The sequence below is a fragment of the Thamnophis sirtalis genome, unplaced genomic scaffold, assembly GCF_051295495.1.
Source record: "Thamnophis sirtalis isolate CommonGarterSnake01/CBP01778 unplaced genomic scaffold, rThaSir2_p1.2 scaffold_9, whole genome shotgun sequence".
NCBI classification, from domain to species: domain Eukaryota; kingdom Metazoa; phylum Chordata; class Lepidosauria; order Squamata; family Natricidae; genus Thamnophis; species Thamnophis sirtalis.
In genome coordinates, this window is record NW_028261389.1 from 62807604 (window position 1) to 62825642 (window position 18039).

Genomic DNA, 18039 nt, shown 5'->3' on the forward strand with positions numbered 1-18039 from the left:
TTAAAATTATTACAAGAAGCTAGAGCAAGAGGACGATTTGGTCTACCGAACTGGGAGTTATACCATCAGGCAACAAGCTTGATGTGGGTTAAGGAGTGGATAACATTAAGAAATTCTAGATTATTGACTGTAGAAGGACATGATTTGTTGTTGGGATGGCATGCTTTCCTATGGTACAAGGGAACTAAAATGCCAGGGTATTTTAGAAGACATTACATACGTGAGGCTTTGTTATTAAACTGGGAAAAGATTAAAAGACAACATTATTTTAAAATTCCAGTCTGGTTATCAACTATTGAGGCATTTTCATATCCAGTAACATACAAAAAGGAACAAACAGTTAGATATGGTGAAATATTGAATGCAAAGGGTGAACTTAAATCTATGCAAGAATTGGAACAGCAAGGTATAAAGATGAATTGGCTTTCATATGTGCAAATACAGTCTAGATATGATAAAGATCTTAAAATGGAAGGTTTCCATGATAAAGTGACTGAGTTAGATAAACTTTTGACAGGTACTGATGAAAAGATGATAAAAAAATTATACAGATATTTATTAGAGGTTAAATTAGAAGAACTAGTTAAAGAATCTATGATTGCTTGGGGGGAAAATTTGGACATGGGATTGATTTAGAGAACTGGCAGAAATTGTGGCCTCAAAATTATAAAATGACAATGTCAACAGCGTATAAAGAAAATTTGTATAGGATGTTTTACAGGTGGAATCTATCCCAGATGAGAATAGCAAGAATGTTCAAGAATAAATCAGAAAAGTGTTGGAAATGTCATCAGATACCAATTTCATATTACCATATGTGGTGGACTTGCATAGAAACTAAAAGATATTGGATTAAAATCCATATTTGGTTGGAAAAAATGATACAAAAACATATTGACTTTAAACCAGAGATCTTTTTGTTGGGAATCATACCAGAAATATACAATACAGAACTGAAATACTTGATTGTAAATGTGTTAACAGCAGCTAGAATTGTATTTGCTAAAAACTGGAAGAATGAGAAAACACGCAGTAGGAAATTATTCATAAAATAATGGAATGTGCTGAAATGAGTAAATTGACATTTGAAATTAGAGAACAGGAAGATAAACGATTTTATGGGATATGGGATCTATTTTATCAGTGGTTAGATAAAAAAACATGGAAATGAAAATTATTGAAGAATGTCACCAATATTAGAATGATTCTTAGGGATGTGGGATCAGTCCTGCAATGGGCAATACAGGGGGTCCTTGACTCTCAAGTGTTTGCTTAGTAACTATTTGATGTTATAACAGCATTGAAAAAAGTGATTCATGACACGAATGGCCATTGTAGCAGTCCCATGGTCATGTGATCAAAATTCAAATTTTTAACAACTGGCCTGCATTTATGATAGTTGCAGTGTCTCAGGGTTGGGTGATCACCTTTTGCAACCTTCTGACATGACAAGCAGTCAGTGAGAAAGCCAGATTCACATAACAACCATCTTACTAATTTAACAACTAGAGTGATTCATTTAACAACGGTGGCAAGAAAGGCTTTAAAATGGAGCAAAACTTATTTAACCATTTTACTTAGCAACACAAAAGTTGGGACTCAATTGTGGTTGTATTTCCCTGCATCATTAGAAGTTGAGATGATTAAAAGATTTGCTGAGGATTCAGTAGCACAAGCACCTCATGATGACATGAAGGAGTTTTAATTAAATAAACTTTAAGCTTTAAATGGCCTGTATTTTGGTATAAGCTAAATCTCCTGTTTCCCCAAGTGAACTTTCCCAGCAATTAAGATTATCCCAGGCCCTCGTCCCTAAGTTAACTGAATAACTACTAGACAAATACTCATTTTACTAATGTCCCATAAATTATGATATCCCACCATTGATATGGCCATTTCATTCAACTATTTACAATTATTTCAATATTAACTACTCTTGAGGTTTTAAAGAAATGAGATGATCTTCTCCTGTCTAATTTGAATTGCTACAGATTTGTTAATTGTATTTCTTTTGTGGAAATGCTTCTTGCTCTGTTTTAATAGCCATCTTTTTAAAAAGTGAAGAATGTAGACAGTGATCTTCTGTTATTGTGCATTAAAATCCTGCAAGAGACTATGGAATGACAATATATGAGATTAATGCATTTATTGGGTGTTGCATTTGCAATGTGTTTTATGTGGAGCCACATCTGAATATTACTCAAAAACTCCCAAGTAATGCAAAATGCCTTTTGGTCATAGTGCACATAGATTGTGGGTACTGTTCTGGTCACCAAGAGGTTCTGAGTGTAATTTTGAGTTTTAGTTTTCAACTTTAAAGCCCTACATAGTTTGGGTCTCATGCCCTGCAGCATAGCCTTCTCCAGTTAAAACCACCCTAAATGGTGAGCTAATCTGGTGGCAGAAGCTACCTATTGTTGGTGTGCAATAGGTTAGTTTGGTGGATGTCTGTTATAGAAACAGGCATTTCCTTATGAAACGGTTCTTTCTGATGTCAAGTCTTCTCTAGACTTTGAATTTCTGTACAACAATGAAAATGGAGGCTATTTTGAAGGGGTTTTCAGAGCCATGGCAGCTACACTCATGGGTGCCTATGATTAATGTGTCTGGATAAGGATTACTGCTTTTATTTTACTCCTCCTGTTTGACAGACCACTGTATAGTTTTTCTTGTGTACTGACTTATTGTTGCAAACTGGTGTGAGCTATAAGATTGGATTGCACATAGATAAAAGATGATAAAAACATAATGAAGGGCAACTTGGATAGAGGGGAAGTACAGAGAAGAAACAGATATGAAAGATAAAACTATCCCTAAACCAAGTAAATGATATGGCCATGAACAACCACTGGCATCCATACTCAATTAAGAGTTTCCCCTCTACCTTTTAAAATAAAACTTAAGAGATATGGGATGAAAACTGAACTTGTGACAGTGCAGTCCATTACCAAGATATGGGTGAATAATGTTTGAAACAGGCATGGCTGTTTTTCTAGTAATGGGCACGGTTCGTATTATATATTTTAGATACATTAAATCAACAGCATGCAAGCAGTATCTATAAACAGAATTCCCCCCCCCCTTGGAGAACATCAAACAACCTCCACACAACCTCCACACAGAGTTAGATACAATCAATTAAGACATAATGAAAACTTACGTACTTGCCCAGTGACTTCTGAAATCAATCCCAGAGGGATGAGGTCTTCTGGTTCACTTGCCTGCCCTGCTTCATCCACAAATACATGTGTGAAATGTCCAAGCCTAAATAAAAATTGAATAAAAATTGGAACTACTTGTCGTATGCTCTGCATTCTCAGGCATCACTCCAAAAAATAATGAAAATTGTAAAGTAACATTGGTAAAACAAAAGTATTTACCTTCAGTTAAGCTTTTTGCAAGATGTTTGTAAGTTATTATGTTTCCAAGAACATTGAGGTTCCTAGTACAGTATTTTTAGTTGCCATATACCACTATGCAACCTCAATGTGAAAATAACAAGGGGTGGTAATTATCCAATTTTGATTGTGGGATTCTCAGAATGTCTTGGTATATTCAGATTCAGATATATTGTGGCCTAATATAAATGTACGACTGAGCTACAGTACGAATGGATAAACATCTGCATTTAATCTCACAGTGGCAATTATATAAATTCTACTTGGAGGTTAATTGTGAACTTTTACTTGCAATATACCATATTTTTTGGAGTATAAGACACACCTTCTCCCCCCCCCCCAAAGAGCGTGGAAATGTTGGTGCGTCTTATATACCAAATACAGCCATTTTTGGCCTCCTGAAGCCCTGCCCCTGCACCCCATTTTTTTGCCTTCCCTCAGCCCTCAGCAGGCTTCAGCAGGGCTGGGACAAGGCAAAAATGCCCCCGTTTTTGTGAAAAACGGATGAAAAACAGGGGCGTTTTTGCCTTGCCCCAGCCCTGCTGAAGCCTGGAGAGTGCCGCTAGGGGCTGAGGGAAGGCAAAACCGTTTTTTATTACTTACCTCTTCGAAATCTTGATGTGTCTTATATACTTGTACGTCTTATAGTCCCAAAAATATGGTATGCCTATTAAATATTTTTAATGACATGAATCTTGAAAGAAACTCCTCTTCTTCATTTACTGGGATCTTTTCCCACTTGGACTAACTCCAGCCATTTATCAGCTGTTGCTGAGGCAGTTTGTTGCCCATTTGCCTAGTTCAGGTAATAGCTTCTTGCTTTCAATTTCCTTCTCTATAAGAAGTTGCTAATATTTTTATATTCTATTTTTCCTGGAATAGTCAGAAAAGCTTCCAGTGTACCTTACTCCTATCTGGTAAAACATTCCTGCACTGCTGCATGTCACAATAATTATTCGAAATCGAGATGCTTCGTGAATATCTTCTCCAGCTTTGCAGTAACTCTTTATTACCTCATTAATATTCTGCCAATGCAAAGAAGCATGTGTTATTAATAGGCCTACCATAAGTTTACACATTTTAAACTGCAGACACGAGTCATTCTTCCCAATGTATGATATTTATTATATTATACTCTGAAAGGAAGGCAATGCCTGTCATACCAATGAAGCATCCCTAATTCAATCTGTACCCATCTTTCAATTAATTTTGAAAACAGTGAACGAGATCCTCCTCTCAAATATTTTTGCTCTGAAACACTATGTCCCTTCTTGAAAATCTAGGTTCTCAGTACATTTTTGTCTATGTTCTCTATTAATTTTGATCCCTTCGCATTCCATTAGATACTTGTTTTCTCTACTGTTCTCTTTCTACCTTTCATTGCTGAAATGCTTGGAGAAGTTCCAGCACTTGCCCTCTGGAATACCCTGTTTCCCTGAAAATAAGACCTCCCCAGATAATAAGCCTAATTGGGCTTTTGAGCGCATGCGCTAATATAAGCCCTCCCCCAAAATATTGCAACACAGCAGCAGCCATGAAGTGACCACGCTCACCGCCTCAAGCACCTCAAAAATAATAAGACCTCCCTGAAAATAAGGCCAAGTGCTTATTTCGGGAGGTCAAAAGAAAATAACATCCTGTCTTATTTTCGGGGAAACACGTTAGTATTATACTTATACACACGCTCATGCACACATAGGCATGCACACACAGAGCTCGAAGAAGTTCAAATAGGTGTAACCCTACTATCCTTTAAAATGGCCTTGAAGGAGAGGGGAATAGGTGCCGTCTGTGTGCTTCCCTATTTTCATCATCTTTTATTTGCTTTTATGTATTAGGTTTTGTACAAAATTGATTTATACGTCAAGAAGTTACAATATTTCTTGTTAGATTCAGGAACAACTATTTTAATAACAGGAACAAAGCAAACACAACTATATACAATTCAGCACCATGCCCTGCTTGACAGCTATTTATATAGGAGCTGTCAAGCAGGGCAGCCAATAGTAACGCAACAGAAAGCGCGCTTCCAACCTGGCATGTCTCAGCCAATGGGCGCGAGCCCTTGGTTGCTGGGCTGTCAGTCGTATGTAGAGGACTTGCGGCTGGTCGTTAAGTCGAGGACATAACATTTCTCAGTACAAAATGACATAAGGAATCACTGTGTAAAATTGTACCTTTATACAATGATCCCTTATGTCATTAAGTTGTATCCGCTGTTTTTAAAACTGTACAATATATTCATATGGCTCTTTACTTTTGTTCTTTGTAAATAGATTCTGCAAGAAAATTGCATAGGTATAATGCAATTATATAGGGATGCAGTGGCTCAGTGGTTAAGATGCTGAGCTTGTCGATCAGAGAGGTTGGCAGTTGGCGGTTCGAATGCCTAACACCACATAATGGAGTGAGCTCCCATTACTTGTCCCAGCTTCTGCCAACCTAGCAGTTCGAAAGCATGTAAAAATGCAAGTAGAAAAAATAGGAACCACCTTTGGTGGGAAGGTAACAGCGTTCTGTGCGCCTTCGGCATTTAGTCATGCCAGCCACATGACCACAGAGAAGTCTTTGGACAGTGTTGGCTCTTCAGCTTTGAAACGGAGATGAGCACCGCCCCCTAGAGTCAGGAATGACTAGCACATATGTGCGAGGGGAACGTTTACATTTTAATGCAATTATGAGCTAGTTTTTGTACAGGATTTATTTCATCTGGAAGTTCTATTGTTCTGAAAATATCCAAGCCAAAGAAAAATATACATTTCTTCTATTAAACATTAGAACCTGATACAACTTTCTAGCCTGATGGAAAACCTTGGAGAACTATTCTCTCAACCCTTTCTACATCTTGACTCCAACTTTTCCTATGCAGAAACTGATCTATTGAACCTATGATTTAAGATCCAATCTTTCAGGAGATATCATATTCAACAATTCAGGAGGGAGACCTTAGCAAGTAACATTTTCAGATGGTTACAGAGTAACTTGGAAAACTAAGCACTATTCAGTTAAAAGAAGTATAATTCCGAGCTTCAACTACACCATTTATGTAATGATGAGACAGAATGACTTGAAGAACAAGAAAAGTCTTTTAGATATATTTTTACCTCTTCATTTCTGTTGATTGCATTAACTCTGACCATAACTCCTGGTTTTAACAATTTGCTCTCATGAAGTCGTACACAAATAAGATCTGTAGCGCTGTTGGATGGTGCACAGACTAATATTCGACTGCTTGGTAAACTATAATATATCTAATTAGACAAAAACAAGCATTCATATGTTGTATTGTTAACTGATGCTCTTAACACAGTGAACATGGTAATTTTTAAGAATTATGTTGAACCAATTAAATTTCAACATTATTTTTTTCCATGCTAGTGCATATAGTACTGAAGACTGACAAGACATTAACATAATATTCAGAATATTTCAGTAAGCAATAATTATGCACTAGTGTTTTATTTCTCCATATTGATCCACCATAAAAAGTTAGTATTTCCTGTAGCATCCTTTTTCAAACATATACCAAAATAGCATTTAAAGCCACATTATTGTAATTCTCATGTTATTTTAATATTTAAAGGGTCTCATTATTTTCAAAGCATTCTCATGCATATTAAAATTCTGTTATCTGCAGATAAGAAAATCCATCAGCAATTCCTATCTCCCACAGCAACAAGTATTGATTCACAAAATATATTCCCAAACGACACGGCTGAGTAATTTTTGAACCAAGAGTTAACATTATTAAAAATAGCAGAGACAAGAACCAGTTACAATTCACTGTTACCTGCAAAATTGCTTCTATAATTGTGACAGTTTTGCCAGTTCCTGGTGGCCCAAATAGGATATAAGGAGTTGGACGACATTCACCATTAAGAATCCTTTTTACTGCAAGCTTCTGGTGCTCATTCAGCAGAGGATTGAAAAAGTCACCGTCTTGTCTATTCCAAGTTAGAATTCTATTAACTATATCCAAAATTATATAATTTAATGAACATCTTATTATAGTGCACAGAATTTTTTTAAAATGTGAAAATGCATCCAAAATTATAGTACATATCCATGTCATATCCATTTAAATAGGTAACAATCAAGTATAGATCATTTGCCCTTTGATATAGGAAAAACTAACAAGCATTTAAAATGCACCCTCTAAACCACTTTATTCCAACAAAATGATACCAACTTCTTTGTGTGGCAGTAGTGACCATATCAGAAACAACTGCTTTTTCATTTTCTGGTATTCCTTTTTCCTTTGTCATCCTTTCTTCCTGAAAGCAGCAAAACACGGAAATCAATATTTGTAATGTTTCATTCAATCTACTTTTGTAAAGGGACAACTTTAATGTAACTTAAAGTATTCACACGCAAATTCTAAAAAGTTATTGAAAAGCTTATTGTTAGTAACACTGTTAATGTATATAAATACAGCATTCATATGAAGATACTGTAGCGCACATGTAATCATTCTGACGTCATTGAGGTTTGTTATTGATGCCACTGCTTCCAAGCCTAGGCAAACTAAATCAGATGGTATTGCTTGTCAAGACGTATGCACTATTAAGGTTTGACTCAGTAGTGGGTTCTGGCAACCATTGCTGCCGGTTTGCTCAGGGATGCTCTGTGCACACAGTTGATGTGCGTGCATGCACAGTGCAATTAAAATTGCTCTGCACATGTGTTGAAGGTGGCACAGCCCATGGAGCAGCCGGAAGAACCAGTTTGGAGGCATGGCAGGCCTGGGTCACTGCCTGTTCCAGCGACACAGGCTGCGAAGCTACTACCGGTTCGGCTGAACCGGTCCGAACCGGTAGGAACCAACCACTGGTTTGACTTAAGAATTATTAAGTATTTAAGATTCTACTCTGCAAAAAAGATCCTAACTTTTCTGCTACTGCTAAATACCGATTACCAGCAGATTGTACAATTGAAAAAGCCGGCCACTGATTGGGCTTAGGAATCAGACATCACAGGGTTCATTCCAAAATGCCTCCCTGCCTTCTCAGGGTTTATTCTTTTTATACAGTTTTTACAAGCAAAGAGCATATATAGCAACAGCATTGTTATTGGTTTATTCTCCTTGTCAATCTCTAAGAACATCCCACCCAGGGTAGAGTCTCACATATCCAGATGGTTCCCAGTACTGCCTGGTGAAGCTAATGAGGTAAGATCATAGGAATCTGAGGTACTCAATTACCGGGATCATGGCAGTTTGCTGTGCATGTCTTTATGTAACCTTTCCTCTATCCCCACAGGCCACCATCTTTAAAATTTCAGGTTGTGCGACAATTGCAACTTCTCCCGGCTCAGGAGTCCCTTCATTATCATTCAAGCTCTAATCATCTCCCAGTCAATTGCAATAAGCTCTACATGGGGCTACCCTTGAAGAGCATTTGGAAGCCACAACTGCTGCAGAGTACAGTGGTGTGGGCAGTTCTTGGGGCCCAAATGGTGGCCCATGTAACACCATTGGTCCGGGAGCTGCACTGTTTGCCTGTGCATGCAATTCAAAATGTTGATAATCAACGCCCAGCATGACATGGGTCCAGGTTACTTAAGACAGGGGTTCCCAACCTGCGGCCCACTACTGGACTGTGGCCTATTCGCAATTAGACCGTGGGCTGGTGTGCACACATGGGCACAGCTCAACTTGCGTGAGTGGAGGGTCGGTGCGCGCACACACATACACACAAAACTTGCAATTGACCTATGTGTAAATGCACATGGATGCCAGCCCACCACTTGCATGAGTCAAGCTGCGTGCATGTGCACTGGCTTGTCACTTATGCGACCCAGTTCCCCATTCCGCCTTGCAGTTGGGCTGCCAAGCCGCAAAGATTGGGGATGGCTTACCCACTGGAATTGGCCTGCCCTACCCATGCAGGCCAATTCCTGCATGGAGGAGAAATGCTGTGGACCCTATCGGCCAGGGTATTCTGGTTGGCAGGATGTAAAACAGCCTTCACTACCACTTGCCATTTAGAACATTTTGCCCCCAAATGAAGTCCACTCAAAAGGAAGCGTTTCATGTTGGGTGTGGTTGATACCGTGTTTCCCTGAAAATAAGACAGGGTCTTATTTTCTTTTGACCCCCAAAATAAGCCCTTGGCCTTATTTTCGGGGAGGTCTTATTATTTTTGAGGTGGAGGAGGCGGTGAATGTAGTCACCTCATGGCTGCTACTGTGTTGCAATATTTTGGGGAAGGACTTATAAGCGCATGCACTCAAAAGCCCAATTGGGCTTATTATCCGAGGAGGTCTTATTTTCGGGTAAACAGGGTAGATTAATATGAGATCCCACCCTGTTTATCCTATTTCCACTCTTCCCATCTTTTAGCTATACTATTTTGTATTTTTTATACTTTTGTAGTATTTTATTTATATAACTTTTTTTAAAATAATGTAAGCTTACTAGAATTAAGACAGGGGGCAAATAAATTGAATAAATAAATAAATGAATCTCAATATGTGGGTATCTTCAGTACTCCCTTACCTAGGGACATGCGGCCCACCTATTAGATCTAGAACAGAAATCTCTCCCGGGCTCTAATCCCTGGCAAATGTTATCTTCAGGGATCTTTGAGGCCAATCTTTTCTGCTAATGCCCTTTTCTCTGGAATAGCATTCCTCCAGAAATCAGACTGTCTTCCACAGATATTTATAAAGATTACTGATCTATCTTATCTTGGAAGCGAGTAACTGGTGCTGAGTTTATTATTGTTGATGATTCTAATATATTGTATATGGCTAATTTTATTTCAGGATGAGGTAAAGCAGCTCAGACTAATTAGGATTGAAGCAAGATGTAAGACTAATAAAACAAAATATAGTTAAATAACATGTTAGCTACAATAGCAAATGAACACATTTCACATTTTTTTTTACAAACAAGCTGTTTAAACACTACAGCAATAAATAAATTAATGGAGGGGTAGATTAGGGAGAATTTACCTCAGTTTCTTGGGTAACACTTTGTTTTGGAATGCTGGAAGAATATCTTGACTCATGCTGCTGTTGCATGATTTGTGGTGATTGCAAAATAAGAGCATCAGGAAACAAAACTTTGAAATAAAGAGCAAAAACGAAAAATAAAAAAAATTAAGTTAATAGAAGCCACCATTGTAGAAGATGCTAAATGTTTATTAAAGATCCAACAATAACCTAACTCAATGTACCATGTCTATTGAAATAATAACAACAAAAAATAATCTAGACTATTACAGTTTCGGTAAAATAAATATGTAGGTAAGACATATACCCTTTGCTCCCAAGTTGATGGCTTGTTCTACTGCATGATGGCATCTCCTGGTTGTTATCCTGTGAAAGGTTCAGAAAAAAGATTAAAACTTAATTTCAAGAGATTAAAACAGTAAACCTGACCAATATGTTATGCTCAAGACTGCAGTTATATGCAATAGAAGGAAAACATGCCTAAATCCATTGTTTGCTTGTATTTCTTGCCTTAGCAGTTGCAAAACATACCACCTATCAAAACACCATTATTCATCATTTCCCTAAATTTGGAAAGGTGGGTGGAGGAATGTGCTATCTTAAAAAATGCCTGCAAATGGCTCATTATTAGAACTGGTACCGAAAGATCCATATTATGAAATATTTGAAATCTTATATTAAAAATAATCTCATTAACAAAACAGATCTAAGTAAGGAAGAAAAGCTGTGAAATGGCAACAGAGACTCTGATTGTTACAATACTGCATCAGTTTGATGCGAAGGTGCCTAGCAGACAACCCGAGAAGACTGGAATCAAGGAACGCTCTGTAATCTACCCCGTTTTAAAAAATTATTTTGTTAGACTGAATTATTTTGGGATTCTTTTACGATTAAAAAGTAGCAGGGTGCAAAATATCTTCCATTTAAACATTTCTTGAGCTTTTTAAAGATTAAAAGAGCCTTTTCAACTTTGCTGGAAATGCTACAATACTTTTGTGACATTACTGAAAGTCTTCCAAGTTGATATGCTTTGGGTACCACTGTTAAAAAGCTATCACTATTTCAGCAGTTTGCACTTCACCGTTCTCCCTCCCCCCCTTTGATTCTGCATATTAATAAAAACATTAGGCAATCATTGTTACTGTTACAAACACAAGACTTAGAATCCTCATGTGTCATCATAATGCCTGAAGTGGACTTGTCCCTTTGGTCTTATGGGATTATAATGATTTATCTTAAACAAAAGCTGGCAACTCGCAGACCAAAGGCCACATTTAATTACTACTGGAGACAGAAACATTTTGTGTTTGTTTTTTTAGTGTTATGACTGTAACCTGAGCAAGAATTAGTGCAGTTCTTACAATCATAACAGAAAAGAGGGTTATTTAAAAATGCACTGTAGGCAGATCAAAGCCTAGCAGGAGGAGAAAAACAACATGATGTGCTCCATATGTGTGCCTGGGGACAAAGGCAGAAAGAAGTGACCTGGGATTAGTAATTTCAGGAAGACCACAAAGAGTGATGAAGAGGCGCTGGGCTGAGCGAGTGTGATTGGCCCTAGCTGGCTTTGTGCCTATGATGAGACTAGAACAGACTTCTAGTTTCTAGTTCGGTGCCTTAATTACTAACCAAACTGACTTTTAATTTTTATGCATTTGTTAATTATTTAACAATTATTTAAAATGGACACCATCAAAAAAGCACAACAAAGAATGTTCTTTCTGCGCCAACTCAGAAAGCTTAGACTGCGCAAGGAGCGGCTGATTCTGTTCCACAGAGGAATTATTGAGTCTGTCATCTGCACTTCTATAAGTGTCTAGTTTGGTTTTGCAATCCAACAAGACAGACACAGACTTCAACGGATAATTAGAACTGCAGAAAAAACAATTGCTACCAACCTACCTTCCATTGAGGACCTGTATATTGCATGAATCAAAAATAGGGCTGTGAAAATATCTACAAACACCTCTCATCCTGGACATAAATTGTTTCAACTTTTACCCGCAAAATGACGCTGTAGGGCACTGCACACCAGAAGAACTAGACACAAGGACATTTTTCCCCCCAAATGCCATCACTCTGCTAAACCACTAATTCCCACAACACTGTCAAACTATTTACTAAGACTGTATTATTATTATTATTCTCATCCTTACCTACCTCCTCTCATTTATATTTATAATTTTGTTGCTTGTATCTTTATGATTTTCATTGTTTTATTTAGTTTGCTAGTATGATTTGATTATTTAGTATATTATGACTATCACCAAGTGTTGTATCTTATGATTCTTTTTTTGTACTAAGTTTTTATTTTATTTTGTAACATAGAAAAATTCCAATTTCAATTGAACAGTATGTTGTCTAGGTACAAATCATTTTAGGAAATAATAATCAAGGTGTTTACAACATTACACACACACACACACACACACACACACACACACACACACACACACACACACACAATGGTCTTCTGCGGTTGGCTGCAAAGTAATCTTACCCTTTACCAATGTGAAGATTATTATCTTTATCTATTTTGAGTGCTTGAGAGAACCAGAATGTAGGAAATAATAATCAAGGTGTTTACAACAATATTACACACACACACACACACACATATAATGGTCTTCTGCGGTTGGCTGCAAAGTAATCTTACCCTTTACCAATGTGAAGATTATTATCTTTATCTATTTTGAGTGCTTGAGAGAACCAGAATGTAGTTTCCTGAACCGGCAAGAACAAACCTAGTATGTTTCACAATTAAATGAGATACAAATATTCAAAACAGTACCTGCTATGAACAAATTCCACATTCATAGGTTGAAAATTATATGCCTGCTCAAAATCTGAGTTGACTTTAAGGGTAACATCTTCATCATGAATCTATATAAACAGAAACAGCTAATTATTTCATTATATACCCATACTTAAAAACTCTAACTTAAGAAAACACCAAGAGTTAATTTTTACATTCCTACACAAATTACTTGACCTATTCTTTTATTAATATTCTAACTAAAGTTCTAAAAATTGCTGAACATATATAGGAATCTGGTATGAGGGAATATAAATTAAATTAAATGAAAGTTTAAATGCAGTAAATTCGGAGTTAACCCCCACCCTCCCAATGAAGGATACAATTATATATCACTAACATGAAACTAATTCCTAATAATAGTTATTTTTAAGTAAACATGGCTTAGCTATATTATTAAGCCATAAATGTACAGAAAATAAGCCAAAAAGAACTAATTAACTTACGTCAGTAATATATGCAGCATAATGGATTACCTCCTCTGAATAGTCTTGGGTCTTCAGTATCACTTTGTCACCTAATTTAAAGTGTATATGTTATTTCCCTTGATACAAAATGTAATAATGTAATTGCACAGGGAACAGAATTCAGAAATCTAACCATATCACTATATTGAAGGCAAAACAATTATTAAGCTTCTCTTTCCCAATATTTTCCTGAAGGCCCAAAAGGAGGGCAATAGTCGACATTATAAATAAAAGTCTTAAAAAAAACAAATATAACACTAATGATGGAAAAGCTAACTATATTACTTATATGATCCAAGGCCCAAAAGGAGGGCAATAGTCAACATTATAAATAAAAGTCTTAACAAAACAAATATAACACTAATGGTGGGAAAGCTAACTATATTACTTATATGATCCAAGTCACAGGTTCTAGCTGTCCTTCAGATAGGCAGAAAAAGAGGTTTGAAGATGCAGTTTATTGCTTTTGTATATAAAATTTAGAAAGTATCTACCAAGGAATAACGAAGGGCGGCCCTCCATGACCCCTGGCACTTCAAGTACTAGGAAATTTCCATTTTTTTTCAAAATGACCCCACACATGGCAAAGTCCTTTAGTTCCATCTCTGAATGGATTTCTTCAAGCCACAAAAGAGTAGAAAAGTTTGCCTTATAGTTAAGTAGCGTTAAACCCTGAAACAAAAAGAGTTGAGAAAATTTAAATTACAGGAGCTGTAAATCATGGGGAACAACCTGTGGCATATCAGATCTACAGTTCTTTTCAGAATTAGTGATGCTGCTTTGGCCTCTGGGCATTGGCATCTCAGAAACATTTGGATAGCAGAGATTCCCCAAGCCTATTCTCGATCCTATAAGCTTCCAATGAAAGACATGAAAATGCAAATTCAGTGAAGTAAAATGCTACTTTTAAGAAGGCACCATATATATTGCATCTTCAAATTGTGTAAACATCTTTCAGTTTTAAGTTTCACACTCTATTACAAGCCAAAGGAAGAAAATAATAAGTAAGGGGTGGAGGGATTAATAAATATTCCAAATAGTTATATGGTTTCTCTTTAAAACCAATGAATGCTAAGACAGTTAAGTATTTTCTGTTGATTTTTCTAAGGGAAGGCAGAAAGAATATTAAAATTGTTTTTCTCCTTCCATAGTGATCATGGAAATCACTTCTAGAAGTTTTTTTTTTTAAAGTTGTCTTCCTTTAGATTTCTGGTTTACATGATCCACCATCTTTGACCAGCAGTTTTAATAAGAATATTGGGAGCTGCATCCCAAAATTTCTAATAGCACTCAGGAACAGGATTTTATGATATTATTGCCACCTTTTCATTATACAATTGATGTTTTAACTTTTTTTTATCTTATATAAGATGCTGACTGTTATTAAATAGTGTCACAATGCCAGTTTAATAAAAAATAAGCCCACATAAGTACAGGTGCATATTATTTCCTAATTAATGGGTTTTTAAAAAATCAAGTGAGACATATTTTTTTTTGTGCCTTTAAGGCAGCTTTGACTCCTGATGACTGCCTGACAAATCCCAGCCATTTTCTTGGCAAGATTTCATAGGTGATTTGTCATTGCTCCCTTCCTAAGATCACCCAATTGGCTTTGGGCCTAAAATGGAATGATAACTCACAGCCTCCCAGTTTCTAGTCTGGTGCCTTAACCACGAGATCAAACTGGCTCTCAAATTAGACATACCCTCTTATAAGAGTCCATTCAAAACCAGCTGTTTTTATAAACAAACACTTTGCAATAAATTCCTTTTCCCCATCTCACAGTAGCCCAGAAAAAGCTATATTTTAGCTATTCCAACTTTTTGCCTTCACTAGACTCAACAAAGACCTATTTGCTCTGCCATTCTTCAATGGGACCATCTTGAAGCTTTTAAGAAAACAAAGGCAGCATGTGAACATCCTTTCAGACCATGTTTCAAAGTTTCATTTCCTATAATTAATAAAAGATAACCTATGTTATAGTGCAGTGTTTCTCAGTCCTTTTGTCCTTAAGAAGGCCTGGAAATAATGTCCAGATCCCAGAGAACTGACATAAAAACTGCAACACCCCCCCCCCCCCACAAATCATAGAATAAGTTATTCCTATCCTACATAACATTCATTTTACAATATCTGCAATAACAGCAAAACAGCACTGCATAACACAAGAAAGACTGGTGTAGCATAACACACATGCTGGTCTTAAAAAAAACATTGATCTATAATATTCTGCATTTTGTCAATCTTACAAATAAGATATTTAATTACAGTTGTATCAGATTCATGCATCTGTACATTTAAATTAATAGTGATCTTTACTTACCTCACCAAGATCTGGATAAAAAACCAATATATCAGATTTCTTTTCCACACATTCTCTTATTCTGTCTGGAATATTGTACTGTGGAAGGAAGTTTGGCAGCTGTCTTCTTGACTTTCTAAGTTATTAGAAAATCAAAGTAGTAGTAATACTCAAAATACACAAAGCAATTCTTGCAGTTAGTCAGCCTAATTGACCATCAGTTAGATACTATCAGACTTTTTTATTATCATAAACTAACATACATCTCCGCAATGCTTTTCACACAATCTCTGACTTTTCACTTTTAGAAAGAAAAAAGACTGTAGCGACTTTGAAGTTAATTTTCCCCAATAAGGAAGCTTCACTGGCCACTAATCAGACATGACAAAAAGTCACATATACTGTAAATTATGAGCACAATTCCATAAAAACACATGGAAACTGCTACTGATTCAACACCATAGATGTTGGAATGATTTATAAAACAATTTTGAAATAAGTTTCAATAAAAACAGATGAAATGTACTTAAGGCTAGGTAGATTGCAATAGGTTTTAAATATTGAAAAGGTGCAGCTAAGTTTAAAACAGACATATGTCATGGTCGTCTTTAAAATTCAAATATATAGGGCATTGAAACAATCCTTACTGAAAAACTGTTTCTCCGCTCACAATATAAAAAATTGTTCATCAAAAGCACTCAAGTTTCCAAAATGCAGCCTGAGAATCTTGATTTCATAAAACAGACTTATTCCATTTCTTTGAGGTAACTCCTGATTGTATTTCTACTAATAAATCTCTGAAATAAAGATAATCACCATCCCTTAAAGACAATTATATGACATTAGTGCTTAAAACAATTTTTACTCAAGAAATCAAATCATTTGTTTAAAGTGTATTTTAATCTTATTTTAATCAGCAATACCTTTTCAATTGTGGTAAAACCACTGTCGTTTTTGTGATCTGGGGTTCAAAACTGACTTTACATTGTCTCTGAGAATACGTCTCATTAGCTTTTATCAATGACTCTTCTTCCGTTACTACAGTCACTTCAAGGTACCGACCAATAACGCAGTCAGAAAAACACAGCAACAAAAGTTCTTTGCAGCGGCCAGGATTTCTTGAATAACATAAGAATTCAGTTAAAGTCCATAAAAAGGTAACAGTCTATAATAAAGTTGGCTTTTCTCCCAGGATATGCCTTGCAGGAGAATAAGATGACCAGATGTCAACCATATGAACAATATTCGTTGTTTTAAGATCATACTGGGTGGTTCAAGCCCACCAGACTACTTCAGTCTACAGAAAACCAATTACTAATGCCATTCCCTTTCTGTATATTTCTGGATTGATAGCAAATACTGTCTGTTTTGCCTTTTTTGGGCCATGCTAGCTGGGAATTGTGAAATCAGGAAGGGATCACATTGGCAAAGGCTTTTGTTAACTGAAGAAAAGATGCGGAGTATGCAATGAACAATGTTTGTGGATGAAAGCTAAGGTAACTAACTTCTTTGACAAGTCTGTCAAGAGCCTTCTGTAACTTGAGTCTACCTTCTAAAGTGTTAGCTGGATGTCATCTGCAGATTTATGACTTCCCCTTCTATTTCCTTGTCTAAATCATTTATGAAGATGTTGAAGAGTACTGGGCCTAAGACAGAATCTTGAGGTGCCCCACTGCATGCTTCGCTCCATGTAGATGTCATTCCATTGAGGACTAAGGGTCGTTGGTTAACCAGTTGCGAACACATCTGGTGGTGATACCAGCGATCCCACATTTTTCCATTTTAGCAAGAAGTCAAAGTATCAAGAAAATGGTTATCTACCATTTGATTTGAATCTAAGTCAAATTAAAAACTTTCATTTAAACTTTCTTCAATTTTACTGGTTTTAACTCACTAGAAGGAAATTTTGTTGTGAAAGAGCTGCCTAAGCTCCAACAACTAAGATGAATTTAACAGACATTCAAAATCACTGGTTAATACTTAAGACAGCTTCAATGAATTCACTCCTGGATGTTTGCTGAGTCCCCACTGAGACTGATCATTACTTTAAAAGATTCCATTCCAGCAATACAGACAATCAACATTCCTGAGCTCAGATTCTGG

General features: G+C 36.5%; 1 protein-coding gene across 1 annotated transcript in view; it reads right to left on the reverse strand.

Annotated features, from left to right (window-relative positions):
- MOV10L1 (Mov10 like RNA helicase 1) overlaps window positions 1-18039 on the reverse strand; it is a 47532-nt gene that overhangs the window by 12807 nt on the left and 16686 nt on the right. Inside the window, exons 9-20 of the mRNA XM_087722558.1 lie at window positions 16860-17054; window positions 15958-16072; window positions 14129-14306; window positions 13614-13684; window positions 13144-13235; window positions 10660-10718; window positions 10353-10462; window positions 7588-7672; window positions 7189-7367; window positions 6503-6649; window positions 4302-4423; window positions 3165-3264 (exon numbers count right to left, since the gene is read on the reverse strand). Coding sequence (XP_087578684.1) covers window positions 3165-3264; window positions 4302-4423; window positions 6503-6649; window positions 7189-7367; window positions 7588-7672; window positions 10353-10462; window positions 10660-10718; window positions 13144-13235; window positions 13614-13684; window positions 14129-14306; window positions 15958-16072; window positions 16860-17054 — 1453 coding nt within the window. The remainder of the gene's footprint in view (window positions 1-3164; window positions 3265-4301; window positions 4424-6502; window positions 6650-7188; window positions 7368-7587; window positions 7673-10352; window positions 10463-10659; window positions 10719-13143; window positions 13236-13613; window positions 13685-14128; window positions 14307-15957; window positions 16073-16859; window positions 17055-18039) is intronic.